At 51.2% G+C, this 13,882-nt stretch overlaps 1 protein-coding gene across 3 annotated transcripts; it reads right to left on the minus strand.

The window, feature by feature from the left end:
* Nucleotides 1-1,152: 1,152 nt before the first annotated feature.
* On the minus strand, nt 1,153-11,386 carry LOC142604748 (peptidyl-prolyl cis-trans isomerase H). 3 transcript variants are annotated; one of them, XM_075773472.1, is made up of 10 exons: nt 11,283-11,386; nt 10,592-10,656; nt 9,944-9,967; nt 9,403-9,447; nt 8,939-8,981; nt 6,878-6,970; nt 5,227-5,314; nt 4,380-4,420; nt 2,985-3,073; nt 1,153-1,347 (listed from the first exon to the last, which is right to left on the minus strand). In XM_075773472.1, the coding sequence occupies exons 1-9, from the start codon at nt 11,346-11,348 to the stop codon at nt 3,005-3,007; spliced, it is 534 nt and encodes a 177-aa protein (XP_075629587.1). In that variant the 5' UTR covers nt 11,349-11,386; the 3' UTR covers nt 1,153-1,347; nt 2,985-3,004. The 3 variants fall into 3 exon arrangements, with proteins under 3 accessions (XP_075629587.1, XP_075629585.1, XP_075629586.1); XM_075773470.1 differs by lacking the exons at nt 1,153-1,347; nt 2,985-3,073 and adding an exon at nt 3,080-3,346; XM_075773471.1 differs by lacking the exons at nt 1,153-1,347; nt 2,985-3,073; nt 9,944-9,967 and adding an exon at nt 3,080-3,346.
* Between the last annotated feature and the right edge of the window lie 2,496 nt (nt 11,387-13,882).

Raw genomic sequence — 13,882 nt, forward strand, 5'->3', positions numbered from 1 at the left:
TGTGGCGGGCTTAAATCTCTCCAGATCTTTACAGTGTCTTGTCACACTTGATAGTTTTCCATGGACTTCTTGGTCTTGATCTGCTGTAGAACTAACATTGGATCTTCCTTTTTGTCTCTCAGACATTGGTGAATATAAAGTTGGATCTGCTGGGGATTCTCCCTGGACACATTGGGCTCTTCTATCAAACGCAAATGAAGTCCACTTCCAGGGCAACACCACACAAGCATAATGCTTTGAAGTACAATTATTGAACTGGTAGAAAACACCCATGAAAATTTGTAAATTCTTTTCCTGCACTGATCTGCTGTATTTTCCCATCATTGTCTCTTCCTGAGGCAGCACAGCATTAGGCTCAGCAAGGTTTAGTGACTGGGGATGGCAAAGCCCTTGAACACCTCCCTTTCCCTGCCCCCCCCACTGACGGGCATGTTTGGGCTGCAGGAGGGGCTGCCGGTGCCATCCCAGGGTTGTGGAGGTGGGTGAGGCCTGCGGGACTCCCCTCAGCCCTGCAGCGGTACCAATCCAACTGGCAACACTGGCGGCTCGCAATGGCTAGCCACCCTGCGCGCCCTGACCGCCCACAACGCTATTCGCCACTCAGTGCGCCCATTAAGCGGCGAGTGAACCTACTGGCTCTTCCCCTCCCAGCCACCACCCCTCACACTGCTCCAACACCCTCACAGCACCCACGTGAAGTCCTGTGACACCCGTGGCACGTAACGGCCCGACGGCCCAGTGCTGTGAGGTGCCAGGGGAGGTTTTACAAACGCTCGCTTACAACATAACTCATGTCAGAGCTCGGCAAACAGATGGCGATGGAAGTCTTTGTGCCATACCGATTTCTTGCACTTCAGTAAGGCCGCACGTAGAAAGGTTCTGGAGATTCCCCCTCCGGAGATTTCCTCTGCCAGGCAGCCTTATTCACCTGCCACAAAAGGAGCTGGTGGAACACGGCACTGCCACGCTCCTTCCACCCCTTCTTTCCCATTTTGCAAATGCCAGCAGCGACGCCCCTCAATATCACGCACAGTAGATGTTCCCTACTGAACTAGCTAGGATAGCGCATGTTGCTGAAGAGCCTACAGCCCTTCTCGCCCGAAGAACCTGTTCCCACGCATGTGAACTGATGTGCGCTGCACGCATATTTAAAAAAAAAATCTTTATTTACATTTCAAAATGTATATATGTAAAAAAAAAAAAAAAGATAGATGCCAATTATTAAATCATTTCAGGAGGACGTCAAGAGCGTGGATCTGGCCTGCGGAGAGGACTGGGGCAGTGGGGGAACTGGCTGGAGCTGGAACTGCACGGAGCCAGCGCAGCCTAACCACCGGTGGAGGAACACTGAAACAAAGAAGAAGCAGGTCCAAAATGCTGGACAGCCATTCCCAACTCATCCCACAACAGCAAGACTGTGCAGGGACACTGGGTGCCGCTACAGCGATTTTCAAGCGAGCGCTACTTGCTGCATGCACCAGCTCTCGTCAACCTTGAGCTACAGAACTCCGGAGTCCTCCCGGGTCTCCACGCCAGGCATCTGCAACTACCTCTGAACTTAAAACCAGCAGTGCCTGTTTCTCCTGGCTGATTTTCAAGGATCTGGACAAGTAACGGATTTCGCTGCCTGACGCTGGGCGAGACAAACGCTGTTCTTGTCTACAGGCAGTTGAGCGGCAGCAGGGTGCAGACAGACAGTTCCTAAGACCTGGCTGGGAAGTAAGGAAGGTGGCACCAGCCTCACACCCAGAAACGAAACACTTCCAGTCTCAAGTTGGACGTTGCCCAGAGAACACGTACTCCAAACAGAAACGATCGACGAGGTTGCTGAGGACAACCCTAAAGGGGACCTGACCCATCAGCAAGGGTCTGCCAGAAAAGCCTATTAACAAGGTCGTCCCTATCTTCAAAAGCCCATAAATGCCACCAGAAGTACCAGGGAAAGGAAAGAATGATTCCATTCCCTGTTGTCCCTTCATCAAACAGTAGGAGCTCCCAAGAATCTGAAGTGCTGCAGAGCTGAAAGCCTTTATTATGGAAGTGGGGACACCTCTGTGGGCAGTTCCAGATGTCTTTGGAAATCATTCAACGGAAGGTCAAAAATTGTGGGGATTTGCTTTTGTCAGTGCCTGCCTGCCTGCCTGCCTGCTGAAATTCGAAAAATCGGCAACCAAAAGGCTAATACAGCAGATTTTTGACAAGCTGCAGCCTGACACACTGAAATCGAGACAGATTTGTTTAAACGCTTGTGGTTTTTACAGTGAAGTGGGCGGACAAATGGAAACAGAATACTGTACATTAACCTGAGCACTGTGTTGAGCCTATTGATTAACCAAAATGAAGCCTGAATAATCATAAATGCTGGAAACATCTCCCTTCGGATGAGGATGGTGCTATTTTTTGGAGTAAGACTATGTAACATGATAATTCCTCGGCCCTTCAGTGGTGGCACTCCTATGGTGTACTGAGCAAGGAGGCTCAAGTCCTCTCTTCCTCCTCTTCTCTTCTTGATCCCCGCCTGCCCCGCACATGGATGCTCTGCTTTCTGGAGCCATCGCAGAGCTCACCAACTCGCAGGTGAAAGCAAAGCCTCCCACCCCACCCCCCAGACCGTCCGGGCAATACCAGCTGGATTCCTGCTGCCGTTCCCTTTCATCCGCTGGTTTCTAACGCCCCTCGGCCCCCAGGCAGCCTCACCCCATCCAAGGCACAGCTCCCACAACCCCAACTTCCCCTTGATGGCAGCTGCAAAATCTTATCCCTCTAGCGCTGCCTTTGATGCTTGTGTAGCTCGGAGGGAAGCCAGTTCAGGGAGTTGAGCTGGCAAAACACTAACGCTGTTAGAGAAGCATCTTCTGGTGTTTCACTGAGCTGAGTCAGCTCTCCGCAGACTCGAATGAATGTGAAAGTAAGTCAAGAGAAAAGCACGGAACAGAGCAGCCGGCGTTCAGTTGCACTGGGTGCCTGTGAAGACTGAGACTTACCACGTTTCTGTTCCATTGTCTTACATTTCCCCACACTGAGAGATCACAACTGGCAGCTTGGGTTTGTTATTTGGACCCGTAGGCACATTCTGGGGGACGAACAAATATATAACGTTAAACCTTAGAAAAGCACAGCAAATCCAGTGAGTGACAGGTACTTGAAGACTGGCTACGAGGTGTCTGTGCAACATCAGGAACAGGCAAATCTAGACGCAGCTCTGAGTAACACAGAAGCACCATCACGTATTTTGGCAACCGACCCGGCTGCAAGCTGGTGAACTCTCTCTGTGCGCGGAGGTTTGGGATACAGACCAGATGGCTTTGAACGGGAGGGAAGGAACAGAGCAAAAACTGGAGAGCTCCTGGTGAGATACAGCAGGCATCGTGTCACTGGAGGCTGCTCTGGCTGAAATCTTTAAAGTTACTCATTACAGCTGCAACAAACAAAGCAAACTTGTATCTGTACAGAAGGGGAATCCAAGTACCAGAGAGTCACAAAGCAACCCCCGTTCTGAACCTCTCGTTCTGCTGGACTCGGCTGCTCTTCCACGAGTCTCTTACTCCTTCCCTTTAATTTGCCCCTCGCTGCAACGATGCACAAAGCAGGCACACCCCAACCCTTCCACCAGTGCTTCTGGCAAAGAGGGCTGCCAACACATGGATTGTATCATGCTGTACGCTTCCCTGCACATCACCTTTTCCCAACACCGAGCAGCTCTCAGCTCTGTGTTTGCCCCACTTTTTAGGTTCTCTCATGGCAAAGGCCCTTGTGCACATTGTCCCACGCGCGCGCCACGAAGTTAGTTTCGGCTGTCTCAAAGAACCCACCGTTATTTGTTAAATCTACTCATTATCCCACCGTCACACCCAGTCACAACGTTGGCAGCGACCAACCCCCCCCCCCCCCCCCGAGCATATTTATCTTCAGCTCCTGGAAGCCCATCAGAAGATTCGCTTAATTTTTCTTATTAAACATGCTGAGGACAGCCCAGCAGAACTGATGATTTAGCACCCACTGAATAATCCCAGGCAATGGCACAGACGTGATCTGCGTTACGCTCTTGTCTGAGCTGCTGATGGAACAGATTTTCGATTCTGCTTCCTGAACAAATGCAAAGCATTGCAAATAAAGCCACAAGAACACAATCCCCGCTCAAAGACTAACCAGCAACCATGAGCGCATAGCATCTCTAAAGTCAATCTATATGACAGCCTTTGCCTCAACAGATTTCCTGCTATTTTATAATGATGACCACCGGTAATACCAGTTATCAACACTGGTATTCCCTGGTATCCTGTAAACAGAGAGCAAGAGAGAACAGAACAACCCTTGGTAATCCTCTACATGATTTTCCAACGTGGACATTCACAGAGGAATAGGCAAATTCAACTTACTTCAATTTTTCTCATCACCAACAGCCCATCAACAATTTTACCTAGAAGGAGAAAAAGCATCCACTTCAATGGGGCTGATTTTTCACCCCCTACTCATCACAGGTACACGCATTTTTGTCCCTCCTGAAAAGTCTCGTGCAGCGTATAGCTACCGGGCACTTTGGGGTTTCTTACCGATCTCTAAACTGATAACGGAAAGAGTCTCCCTTAAAACATTTCCCACATTCTGAACAGATTAAGGGCATTTTCCCATCGCAGGGGTGGCATGTGTAGAAATCGAGGTTTGGAGACCTACCTCCACCAGCTGTGCTAAAATACAGCGTGAACGCTATCAACACAGCCTTTGTTAATGATGCAAAAACGGCAATGAACGGTATCCGTGTTACTTAAGAATTGGAGGAAGTAGCAAGTAGGCTATCAGCTTAAAGGCTGGCCTTGAAATCCTACAGCTCAAGCGGCAGCACGCAAAAAGTCAGGAATTCCATGAAACCACATCTGCTATCTAAAAACTCAAAGATCTAAAAACTGAGCTGAAAGCTCAGTCCTACTCTCTGACAGTGGAGAAGAAAGGTATTCCTTCGCTCATCCATCTGTCCCTTCTGCACTGGCGCAAGGATTTACGTAGTAACACGATACACCGATCGAGGAACTGATCCGGATTGAAGCTAACCTGGGAAAAAAATGTTTCATTTCCACAGCGATCCATCTCGGTATCTGGCTGCACAGACACCTCTGCTGGCACAAGCGAGGCGGGAAGAGCAAGCAGTCCATGGCTGTTTATTTTAGCAGCTGTGCCACAGGGAGTGTCTGTGAGCTGGTACGCCAGGCCTCCGCCGCACGTACTCACCAAAAACAACGTGTTTTCCATCCAACCAGTCACATTTGGAGCACGTAATGAAAAACTGACAGCCGTTGGTACTTGGACCACTGTTTGCCTGGGGGTTGAGAACGGCAAGATACGAAAAGTGTACAAATCAAGACTCCCCAAAACCGAAGGCAGAGCATCTCACATAGGAAAGAGCTGTTGCTCTAGACCCAGCCTAGCTTATTTTTAGCTTATTGCTACACAAACCAAAGGAAGCAAGATAAACATCTGCAGGAGAGTTCCCTGTGCTGGGATGTGGCACGCCACCGAGTCTGGCCGTGCCAGCACGCGCGAGAGCCACGCCACCAACTTTTTATTATACTTCTACGAAGGCACATTCAGCACAAGACTGCGCTGAAATCGGGGCTCTAGAGCACGCTCCTGAAAAAAGGCTGAACGTTTTGGTGATGAGTACTTACTGCTGCAGTATTGTCCTGGGGAAAACTGAAAGCCAGGAAGCAGGGCAGGGGAAAAAAAAAGCAGCTGCTTTCTGCTATTTGAAAGGTTTCCTCAAAACAACAACAACAAAAAAAAGGTGTCTGTTCTGATGATCAGGATGAGAACGGTAACGATCATGTTGGCACAGGGTTCACAGCAACGGTGTCATGCAGACGTGAAATTTAATTCATACCCAAGCACAGCACCCAGAGCGTTTGCACTCTGCTAAGAAAACATCTCTGCAACGCTTAAGTCCATTTCAATTCTTCAAAGCTCTACTGACAACCAGGAGATACTAAAGCCCGTTTCTGGGCTGACAATGAACTGGGCAAGTTTTGCAGCCGCAGGACTGCACAGGACACGGTCACATTGGATTTTTACTTATCGCCAGCCACCTTTGGAAGGATCCAGCTGGGATGGACCATGGTTTGGCCCAGCAGAAGGACTCCAGAGCCACACCACTTTAACACAAAGCTGGCAGTACCAGCTTGGATCCCTTCTCCTGCGCCACGGGACACTTAGCTGTGTCATGACACCTTTTTGGGCCATGTTTTGAACTGGATGAATAACTAATCCAAATGGTGAATGCCCAAAGCAAGTGGTTGTAAGGGCAGGGCAGCTGAAGAAGCTGGGGAAGAAGCAGTTGTGGGTAGGAACACTGAAGCACCGGCTCCACTTGCCTTCTATTGCAAAAGTCAGCGTATCGTTCCTATCAGGCAACATGCAACGGTTGCAGTTTTACCTACAACGTTGAGCAGGAAGCCTATGTTATAAAAGATACCATGGTAACGCTGCTAGGGCTTTGAAACTCCCAAATCTCTTTCTTTCATCCTTGCTGAGGTCAGTGTTTGATAACAGTACGAGGGAAGAAAAAAAAACCCCAAACCCCACCACCACTGGCCACTGTATGAAAACTGTAGGAATCGAGCTATTCTGAAAGCTGATCAAACAAAGCCTGCCCCAGCACTCCAACAGGTAACAAAGAAAGGATGCTGCAGGATCAGGACTTCTGCGGTACTCAACACATTAACCCACGAGTAGCCTTCTGACTCGTAGTTACAAAGCAGGTCTTTCAGACCTTGTATCCAATGGTGGAGATTTCTGTTGTCTGGCAAATAATTATACACTCAGGAAAAGGGTGCGGAGAAAGAACCAAAAGCTTCTTAGTCTTAGAATGTCTTTATTTTATACTCACCATAGAGAGCAGCCCAGGAGCAGAGTGTTTCAGCTTGAAGTTTTCATCTGCAAAAGGACCCCTATATATACTGGCTACTCCAGTGCCGTCTCCCTGTGCGAGAGAGGTGCCCAGTCAGCCACAGCAATTGCTACAGAACAGTTCCCTTTAAAAATTAAATTTAAAACCCCCAAGCAAAGGGACAGGGTTACACTCAGCCCAAAACGGACGCTCTACTGCCATTTATATACGCCAGCAGCCAACGCATTCAGATGCTTCATTGCTGAAGAAGAACAGCGACTGCTTTCTAACTACACAGAACATCGTTTGCCATCCATATGTTGGCAGAAACCCGTGGAGATGGTAAGGATTAAGTCCAGGCCTCCCAGAGCGAGACGGAGCCTATAGATCGCTTGCACTTGGCAGGGTAAAGGGTGGGGACGTGGAAGGGTGGGCTGGTGTGACATGGAAAGCAGAAGTGCTTGTGTGGAAAAAGTTGGCTGATGGTACGCTGACTTTACTGGAAACCGGGAAGACATTTCTCTGTTCAGCAAGGACAGTTCCTAAAATACGGAGTTTCTAATTTTTGCTGTACTTGCTACCAAATTGAGACACCTTGTCCTTACTACAAGCCCTAGCACTCAGATCTCAAGACGCTGATAAACGAAAGCAGCAAGGCCCGTAACAGCTGCAGACCGCAAGCTTTGACCGCTCGCGAGTTTGGAACTTTGCGGAAGCCTGACGCGTGGCTCACGTTGACACACGTAACCTGTGGGACCGCTGAAAGGCCACCCTGCCCTTGGGTCCAGCGCTGCAGAGACACTCCGTGTGATGCCAAAAGGACCGAGCAAGGACCCTTCAATAGAATGGCCTTAAAGATGCTGCAGCGAGGAACCCTCCAGGGAAAGCTGCAGAAGCAATGCAAACAGGTGCCTCTGGCATGGTCAGGTAAATTTACCATTCTGACAGAAACTTCCCTTTCTGTGTCCATTTCTCTGTTGATTTTCCCTTTCTGTGTCACTTCAGTCCCCTTTCTTCTGCCTTGCTGCAACCTGTCTCCCTTCATTGCCTTTCTACTTAACAGATACATCTTTATCAGGCCAAATTAACAGGTAAACAAGACATTGTTAGCATACCATGTGCAGCTCCACGTCTTTTGCTCTGCTTGCCTAGCCCTCGCTTCTTCTCCTCCTATTCTCCGTGGTTTACTTAATCTGTCACCTCTGAGACAGGAACATATACCCTGTCCTAGGGTTCAGTGCGACCGTTCTTGCTCCCCAAGTGGCTTTGTAATAAATGTAACTTATATATTACACATACTGGTGCGATCTGTAACGCTTGTTGAGCTTCAGAGGAAGTAATGAAACCCACCGAATAATAGATTTGGTACTACATATAGGGCTACGGCTCGATATACCCTCACTAGACAATTGAGCAGCATCACAATTAACACCATTAGCTTTTTTCACCCCCCTCATATTTTGAAACACTTCCAGAAATGAAATTATTTTACTAGGTCCTAGGAACCCAGTAAAAGTGAAGAGACCCTGTGGTCCTCCAGCCTTCCCCACATACTCTGCTCATCCCCGAGTCAGAGCCTGACCACCACTGCGGGCACAAGGTCACTTCTATTCTGAGACAATTCACTAACAAAGAACTAATTTTGATTTCAACTCTCTCTTGCACTAGATACTTGCTTCTCTGCTTAGGGTCCCTCTCCACAAAGCTAACAGAAATTGGCTGGGTTTCTCGTTTAGGGCGACAGGAGAAGGGGGAAGCAATGACAGGGTGGAAAAAAAAAAAAAAAAATGTTTGCAAGTTTGAAAAGCCTCTAGCTGTATTGCCATGCTGTTTTTAGAGAGGAGATATCTGGGGAAGGAGAAGGCACGTTCACCCAAGACTCCAGATTTGTTTTCAGGTACATTATAGTCTGTTGCAGGAAGATGGCAGCAACTCTATGAGGAAACCTCCAGTTACTACTGGTACCTCAAAAGAGAGCCAACAGATCCCACAAACCAGCACGGACCCTTGGAAACAGTCGCATATTATACCACCTAGGAAAAGTACAAAAGGAGTACATACGTTTACGAAGTCCCCTCCTTGGATCATGAAATCCTTTATTACCCTAAGGAGGTAAAACAATACTTAGTTCTCAGTAGAAAAACGCCTCAAGAAGCTTAATGTGCAATAAAAAGGAGTTCTGCCTCGCAGCGCAACAAAAGGTATCAGGGTCTATATGCTACAGTCTAAAATCTACAATAAATATCAACGACTGGTTGCCATCAGGTGATTTGGGACCCATCGCTGTCGGACCAGGGATCGTAATTAGGTGACAGACGCCAGGAAATGATCTCTGACCTGGCACACCAGGGACGGGGGATCCCTCCCAGTGAGCCCAGCGCACACATCTGACAGCACCCCCAGATCCCCCAGAGCTACAGGAGGACAATGTCAGCTGTGACCTACAATGCCTTCGAGGCAGGTCTCAACAGCCACATCTAGCTCAGATCGCTATTGACGTGCCTAAATAAAAGCGGATGAATTACCTGTGGAAAGTGCTGCCTTTATAACCTATAGGGACACCATCTTTCCTGCAAGGAAATAACAAGGAAAATCATTGCAGCTTACTGGATATGCCAACACAAAACCCTCCCTGGAGTTCAGCCCTACACGTTAGGAGCTGCCTTGAGCACGTACAACCGAGCGCTGGAGCCTGGCTCTCAGCTGGGCCTGTCAGAGGCCAAGGGAAACCTCGAGTGGGCTCTGCCCGGTAAAGGACACGGTTCCCTACAACATCCATCTCATCCTCTTTACGGGATCCCACTGCAATTGGCAGCATGAGCACGGTGGGAGCTACAGACAGGGCTTTTTAGACCAACCTGACCACGCACACGGTCGTGCCCAAAAGGGAAAGTCTGCGATCTCAGCGACCGACTGAGCCTGTCACAACTTCTTCAGAGCAGACTTCCGTAACTCTTTCCTTTTGTACTGGTACAGTAAGGAAAACTTCCAAGTGAGCCTTCTTCCTTCTCACCCGGCCCTGTTTCTCTGAAAAGGCTACTTAAAAGGACACTGTAACCCGCTTACCTGAATTCACCTGTACAAAACTGCCTGGAAAACAAAAAAAAAAAAAAAAAAAAGCAGAGCGTGAGCCACATGTGAACTCTGAGGACAAAGAGGGCAGCTTTCAGCCAACACTCACTGACTCTTGTGCAGGATTTTCCTTACTGAACCCGGGACATCCCCAGTTAAGCGGGAACCAGCAGTAACTCCTTCCCACTTCCACTTCAAAACAGACTTGTATGCTTTCTGGGGTTCAGGAGGTCAGATATTTAATACTGAGGTTGTATGAGACTGAACACGGAGCAGGCACTGTGTTTCACAGAGAACAGGATATATCCATTTCTCCCGTGGAAACGGGACATCCTTCCGCCAGTGGCAGAGAGCTCTGACGTGGCATTAAGGTACTGCCTTTTCTAAATGCACCGAGCGTATCAGAAGCTCCACAGTGGGAGCAGAGAGGGACTGCAGTCCTTCACCCTCCAGGCAGATGGGTTCCCCTGAGGGATCGGGATGCTGCACGGTCACATCCCTCTAGGAACGGAGAGAGGAGCAAGGCAGGCACAGCGGTTCTGGGAGGCAGGTGGGCACTCTGCCACCAGAGACATCCCCGCACCGTAAAGCCTTTGCAGCCCGGGTCCAGGCAGCCCTGCAGGAACGCCGGCTGCTCCTTACCTGAAGTTCTCCGCCGTTTTGGGTACAACGTCGGCAAACAGCTCGATCTTCATGCGGCCGACCTCCTGGAGAGACGGTGGCCAGATCACCCTTCCACGCCCCACTTGCGCACTCCCGCCTCCCCATCTCCGCACCCAGGCAACTCCCCAAATTCACCCTCCTGCTGCACCCCCCATCCCTCCTGATGCAACCCCGCACCCTCCCCAATGCGCCCCGTAACCCTACAGCCCCACTGCTCCCCTGCAACTCCCTCCCGCTGCGCCCTCCAAGCGCTTTGCTGCGCCCCTGCAAACCCCACGATGCGCCCTTGATCCGCCCCTCCACTGCACCCCCCCGTTGCGCTCCTACACCCCCACCAAGCCCTGCAGGCCCCCCCGCCGTGCACCCCTGACAAACCCCTCCCGGAGCACCCCTGGGTGCCCCCCACCCGCTGCCCCCCTACCACCTCCCCCGCAGTGCTCCCCTGCAAGGCTGACTGGCTGGCTGACGGACTAACTGGCTGCCTGACTGACTGACTGACTGGCTGGCTGACTGACGGACTGACTGACTGACTGACGGACTGACTGGCTGACTGACTGACTGGCTGCCGTTTTCCCTTCCCCTTCCCTTCCCTTCCCTTCCCTTCCCTTCCCCTCCCCTCCCGGTGCAGCCCGCAGCCCCGGGGCCGGGGAGCGGCAGCGCCTTCGCCCACCTGCCCGCCGATGGTGACATCGAAGAAGACCACGGGGTTGTTGGGGTTGGACGCCAGCACCGCCATTGCGGCCGCCTCTCCCGGAAGCGGAAGTGGCACAGGAAGCCCCCAGCGGCACCGGAAGCCTCAGGCCTTCCTTCAGTTGCCGCGCCTGGCGCTGAGAGCGGGCCGCGGCATTCCCGTTGCCGTTGCCGGTGGCCCAAGAGCACCTTGTCTCTGGGCCCAGCCGTCCCTGGAGTCAGTCCTGCGGCAGTTACTGAGCTGTGACGCCAGGCGACGCCAGGAGGGTGTCAGAGATGTGTCAGCATTGGTTTGGGATACTGGCGTTACCCTGGTCGTCCAGGGGTATCCTTGATCCCTCATGGACAGCTCTGACCTTCCCAGAAGCCAAGCCCGTATCTGCAGGCCGGGGCTGCTGCCCTCCATCCCGTGGTGCTGGCCCTGCCAGGGGAGCCCCTGCCGTGCTCCCTCCGAGGCCTTCCCCGCCCGCTGGGCCTTTCCTTGCAGCTTGGCAGGGCCGAGCTTCAGCAGGGTTCAGGGCCTGGGCTGCAGGCACGCCTCCGCCGATTTGTGCGGACGTGCTGCAGTGCAGAGGGTAGACAGGAAATCTCCGATGCCCGGGCTGAGATTTCCATGGGCTCCAGGAAGCGGCACCTGAGGAGAAGGTGCTGACGTGCATCAAGGCGACCGTGAAAGTCGTTGTGCGGGCCTTGACCGAAGGCAAGGACTTTGAATTTTTATTCAGGAACATCGGCATCCTGGTTTGCCGAGGAAGGAGAGGGGTCATGAGGTTCTTTGAAGACCTGCTCCGAGACATGGACAAGACGGGGATCCTGCCTAATGTTTTTCTCCATCGACGTTTGGCATGTTTTCAGAGCTCCCTCTAACTCCTTTGCAGCCAGGTCAAAGCCATGGCTTTGGGCAGGTTTCCCACGGACATTGCGGCTGTGCACAATGTGAAGCTCGGGCAATGCTGACGTGGGCACTGTGGGATGTGGGGACAAGAGAAAAGGCACATCCTACGGCAGTGACGCACTGAAAATCACATGCAGAGATGCCGTGCACCCTGGAAGGCACATTGAGGGGTGCGGGGAGACCCCAGAGGCACACGCAGTGGTCCCAGGCACACCGAAAGGCACGCTCGGGGGGACTGGGAACACCAGACAGCAAACCAAGGTGTAGGGGCGTCCCAGAATGGACACCAGGGGCTTGGGGTGCCCTCAGAGGGACACTCAGGGCTCCAGGGATGCGAAGAGAGGCACACCAAGGGGTCCAGGGTGCCCCAGAACTCACGCCGGGAGCCCAGGAAGCACAAAAAGGCAGATGGGGGTGTCCAGCCACCGTCTCTTCTGGTTCTGAAGGATTATTTCGGGTGCCACGAAAGGCACATCAAGAGATGCCATGCACCCTGAAAACGCACAGGGGTTTAAGAAGGCTGTGACCCTGTGGGTCACAGGCTTTGAGGGGCACCTGGCATTCAGCCAGGTGTAGCTGGATACCTGCACTACCTGAAGGGGAGAAGAGTCCCACCGCAATGAACTTCCAAATCCACCTGTTTTATTTGAAGAGTTGTTGAAACATCATCTTTGACTTTCCTGGATTTTTTTCTCCATTTCTCCCCCCAGAGTTCTTCATTCACTTGGTCAAGCTGAAACAGAGTTGTTAGGTGAGGCATATCTTCATTCAGGTCAATGTAGTCGATATTATCGGTCAGCTTGGTCTGAGGTTTTTTGGCTCGCAGGAGTAACATTGCCAACCACACAGCTCTGGGTTATTTCTCCTGATTTTAGAGCTAACTTTAAGACTAAGGTCTTTTAACAACTCTAAATCTGCAAAAGAACCAAAGTGAGAAAGGATCTCATGGTGCAGCAGCTCGGGGATGGAGCAGTATGGCAAGTGCACCGGGCTTTCAACTCCCCACAAAGTCCCTCCTCACCGACAGAGCCGTTGCAATCTGCTGTGTGTTTGGTGTCCCTTTCCATCCCTACCGAAGGATTGATTCATCTGTTCTCCAGCACCCTCAGCTGCAGCTACAAACACCAACCCTCATTCAAGATTTCAAGGAGCGTCTGGACGACCCTCATAGTCATACAGTTTAATATTAGGAAGTCCTGCAAGGCGCAGGGAATTGGACTTGATGATCCTTATGGGTCGCTTCAAACTTGAGCTATTCTATGCTTCTATGATTCATTTGCAGGAGACATCAGTTCCTGCAATCTGTCTGCTGAGACCAAGCCCTCTCAGAGTCTCACCTCTGTGTTGGGAGCATGGATACTCCTCAGTGCACGCTGCGAGGTGGGCACGAGGCCAGAGAGCTGGAGTTTGCTCTCGTGCAGCTGCACGTTCTCCTCGTCCAGGATCTTCACTCTGAGCACGTCAGAAATACAAGGCCCAAGTTATTTTCCTTCCGGCCACACTATGTTTTCAAAGGGGCATCTTCTTCTTCACCCTCAGACTCCTTGGCCTCAGCTGTACGGCAAGGGCTTTGATGGGGAAAGCAGCTAATTACATTCCACAGCAATTAGAAGCCACAGCACTCATGACAGGGGCAGAGTTCAGGCTTTCCTCTGGATTTGTCAGGAGAAACCATAGAATCATAG

The sequence above is a fragment of the Balearica regulorum genome, chromosome 21 (genome assembly GCF_011004875.1).
Source record: "Balearica regulorum gibbericeps isolate bBalReg1 chromosome 21, bBalReg1.pri, whole genome shotgun sequence".
NCBI classification, from domain to species: domain Eukaryota; kingdom Metazoa; phylum Chordata; class Aves; order Gruiformes; family Gruidae; genus Balearica; species Balearica regulorum.